Raw genomic sequence first — 3,618 nt, 5'->3', positions numbered from 1 at the left:
ATGATGTGTACGCAACTGCGTGTCTGCATATCTGCGCCTAACAAATGTGGTACTACGCACGACTGAAATTTCACGTTTATAATCGTAGCAACAGACCTCAGATGAGCCCAGACGCTCTGCGGCTCTTGTTAAGATTCATGACGTTGCACGTCCACAGGACCATCTAGTTTGAAATTTAGATGGTCCTAAATTTGAGATGGTTCTTCTAAATTTCAAATTGTTCTCTAAAAGTAATGCGGCGTGCAAGAAATTTACCGTAAAATGGGACCAAAATATAATTGAGATATTTAGTGATCTGTGTCCGTGATCAGTGAACCATGTACATGTATTCATATGTCAGTTATATAGAGAGGCGCGCCATAGTACATGTACATGGTTGACTGATCACGGACAGGGATGACTGAACATCGGTTAATGTATGTGATAATACGTGCTATCTGTATTTCATCAGATACAGATAGCACGTATTATCACATACATTATCACATACATTAAAACCCTTATAGGCCGAGTGTCGACTATAGTCGAGCGCTAGGATTCGTCTCGACTTTGCTGCTGCAGTGTATAGTGGAGCGCTAGGATTCCTCTTTACTTTTCTGCTGCGCTAGGATTCCTCTTTACTTTTCTGCTGCAGTGTATAGTCGAGCGCTAGGATTCCTCTTTACTTTTCTGCTGCGCTAGGATTCCTCTTTACTTTTCTGCTGCAGTGCGTTAGTATTTTTACGTTCCGCATATGAAATTGAGATTCCATTCCGTACTTTCGGATGGATCCATCATTTCCGGGTTTGAAAATAAATGTTTTTGGTCAAATTTTCAGCCAAAAAGTGGCCAAAAATAATATTTACCTACAAAATGGACCGAAAAAGTGGAGTTCCAAAAAAAAGGAAATCTTTTTTTTTATTTTTTGCCCTTATTTTTCCTTTTTTTGCAATTTAAGCATTTTTTTGGCCTAAAATGGTCATGGCGTCATGCCGATTCAGAATATATATGGTGTTAGGGGTCACCTCTTACGGGTCTCGAGAAGATAGACGGACAGACAGACGGATCCGGCCATTTATGTAGGAAATGTTATATGTTGTGTTATGTGTTATATGTTATATGTTATGTGTTATGTGTTACGTGTTACTCATGTGATGTTATTAGCGTGTTCGTTTAGCATTCATCTGCAGTAATGTTTGTGAATTTAAAGGAGTAAAAACATCTGCAGTAATGTTATTTGTGAATTTAAAGGAGGAAAAACATCTGCAGTAATGTTGGTTGTGAATTTAAAGGAGGAAAACAAGCTGTTCTGTGGAGGAGTAGAGCCCGGGATCTCTCAATTTGAGAAAGTCATCGCCGGACCAGGCAATGATAGCTTCCATAGAGGTAAGACCTTCTTTTTCTTCTTCTTCTTCCTCTTTTTCTTCTCTGGTCACTACTTCTTCTCGGGTCACTTCACTACACTCGACGTAGCCATTGCAGCACACCAGACCTGGCAGGTGGTTGCGTGTCTTGTTCTTCTTCTTCTCGGGTCACTACACTACACCCGACCTAGCCATTGCAGCACGCCGGACCTGGCACGGTGGTTGAAAGCCTCAAGGTCTCCAGGTCTGCAAGGCTCTGTATGAGGTGTAGTGTAGTGTGGGAGAGGGATGCACAGGTGGGAAACGTGGCAGGGGCCGCGACATGAACGCTCCTTCTGTGGCCCTCAGAGGTAAGACTATGTCACACGTAGCTGTCACATATAAAGGCTAACGCTCCATTAGGAGTGTTCCCAACTTTGATATCATTAATGATGAATGATTAATGATTAATGATTGTTAATCCTATCCCTAACCCTAACCTTAACCCTAACCCTAACCGTAACCCTAACCCTAACCTAAATGACATTCAACCACAAACTAATATATGACCATGACCATATATATATATCGCGAGATGCATGGATACGTAAAATAAAATAAGCACAATAAATGTTAGTGTGGGGTGTAACGTTAATGCCGTATAAGATAGCAGGTAATCCTAAGGTCTAAGCGTACACTGGGAAGCATAGCACAAATTCCTTCATTTCCATCAATTTCTTTTAGTAATATTAGAAAGGATTATTTATCCTCACTTGACAGTATTTAAGAATGTATGTGGGTGCCACGCACACGTGTGAGGGTATGCCATATGTGCATATATATATGTGTTTATTTTCGCTCTCTTGTACAGGTTGGTTCCGTTTTACGATGGTTCATTTTACGACTTCACATTAGCAACCTTTTCAAAATTACCTAATAATATGAAAATAACAAACAAAATCGTAACTCAATAACACATCGCAGCAACACCTGTGAGTCCAAACACGCAATATGCATTTCTTTTGTTTTTCGTGGTGCATTGTGGGTGGAATGTAGCATTTAATTGCATTATGATTTGGTCTTGTTTTACGACTTTTAATTTTACGACTCTGTTTTACTGTAACCTAATGCTGTCGTGACACGGGACCTGCCTGTACTGCTATTTTCCTTCCCTGCAGATTATCAGAAGTGGGTGCCATCACTACCGCGTCTGCTGCACACACACGACGTGAAGTCGCTGTGCATGGCCGGAGAGTTTCTCGTCTCCGGAGGTATGTTAGCGCCCCCTGTCCATTGCCCCCCACCTATCTCCTCATTAAAACGGCTTGTTCTCGCAGCAAGATGCGTAGGTATACCTACAGTGAGCTCGTCAAAAATTCACTACAACTTATTTGTATTGCTACTTTCATAACATTTCTTCAGCAAACCTAAAGTCTTACAAAACTACTATTTTCGAATGTTTACACAGTGTTTACACATCCGGGACATAGCCTAGCGAATGCAGTTTTCGTTAACAGTTATTTTCTATGATAGAACAAGTTTATAATTCATTATTCGATGTTTGTTCAGTACAGAATTGTGAAATTTGTCTAATGATGTTTGCATACTGCAAGTATATGCTCACAGTAGGTGTATGTAGGCTTTTTGTTGCTAGGTATATCCATTTTAAGGTATAAATGTCCGTTAATAAATAAATAATAAATTGTTCCAGGTGTAATTCCTCACTGCTTGTAAACGTGATCGATTGCGCTCGCGTAGATGTGAAGATTGTGGGATTTTTAAATCTTTAAGCGGCTTGATTGACTGGCAAATTAGAGCTGCTATTAGTGTGCAAAAATATTTGACAGATAGCGATAGTGTGACGAATGGTTGTGTAGTTACATAGACTTACGCAATGTAGCAGCATGATGATTTATTTGCGAATCTGCGGCACGAAAGGAAAAAGACCCAAGTGTCTATTTTAGCAGTTGGCAGTTAATGCTCGTGTTTGAGCCAATCCAACTTCAGACCTCGCTGCCTACCCCATTTCACACTGACTCTCGAAACTGCCCTAATCTAAAACCCGCTCTATCCAACTCCCCTGTAACATCATGTACGCCGCCGGACGCTGCGTCTACGCAGACTTAATTGCTAGCCGCACACCTATCCGACCCGAGCGTGATATGAAGGCTTACGATTAGGGAGGAGAATGTTTCTAGGTTTAAGCTTCGCGGAAGGCCTTTAAAGATTGGCTCTGCGAGTTTCATTTTGGCCCGAATTTCGAATTTTTTGAATCGGCGGAAGCAGGATCGGGTCG

At 41.2% G+C, this 3,618-nt stretch overlaps 1 protein-coding gene across 1 annotated transcript in view; it reads left to right on the top strand.

Annotated features, from left to right (window-relative positions):
• Window positions 1-3,618, top strand: part of LOC106818151 (cirhin-like) — a 15,797-nt gene that overhangs the window by 3,167 nt on the left and 9,012 nt on the right. Inside the window, exon 5 of the mRNA XM_014822876.1 lies at window positions 2,501-2,593. Coding sequence (XP_014678362.1) covers window positions 2,501-2,593 — 93 coding nt within the window. The remainder of the gene's footprint in view (window positions 1-2,500; window positions 2,594-3,618) is intronic.

Source organism: Priapulus caudatus, unplaced genomic scaffold (genome assembly GCF_000485595.1).
Source record: "Priapulus caudatus unplaced genomic scaffold, Priapulus_caudatus-5.0.1 Scaffold2058, whole genome shotgun sequence".
In the NCBI taxonomy this organism is placed as follows: Eukaryota; Metazoa; Priapulida; class Priapulimorpha; order Priapulimorphida; family Priapulidae; genus Priapulus; species Priapulus caudatus.
Note: the sequence above shows the minus strand (reverse complement) of the source record. Positions and strands in the feature narration are given on the sequence as shown.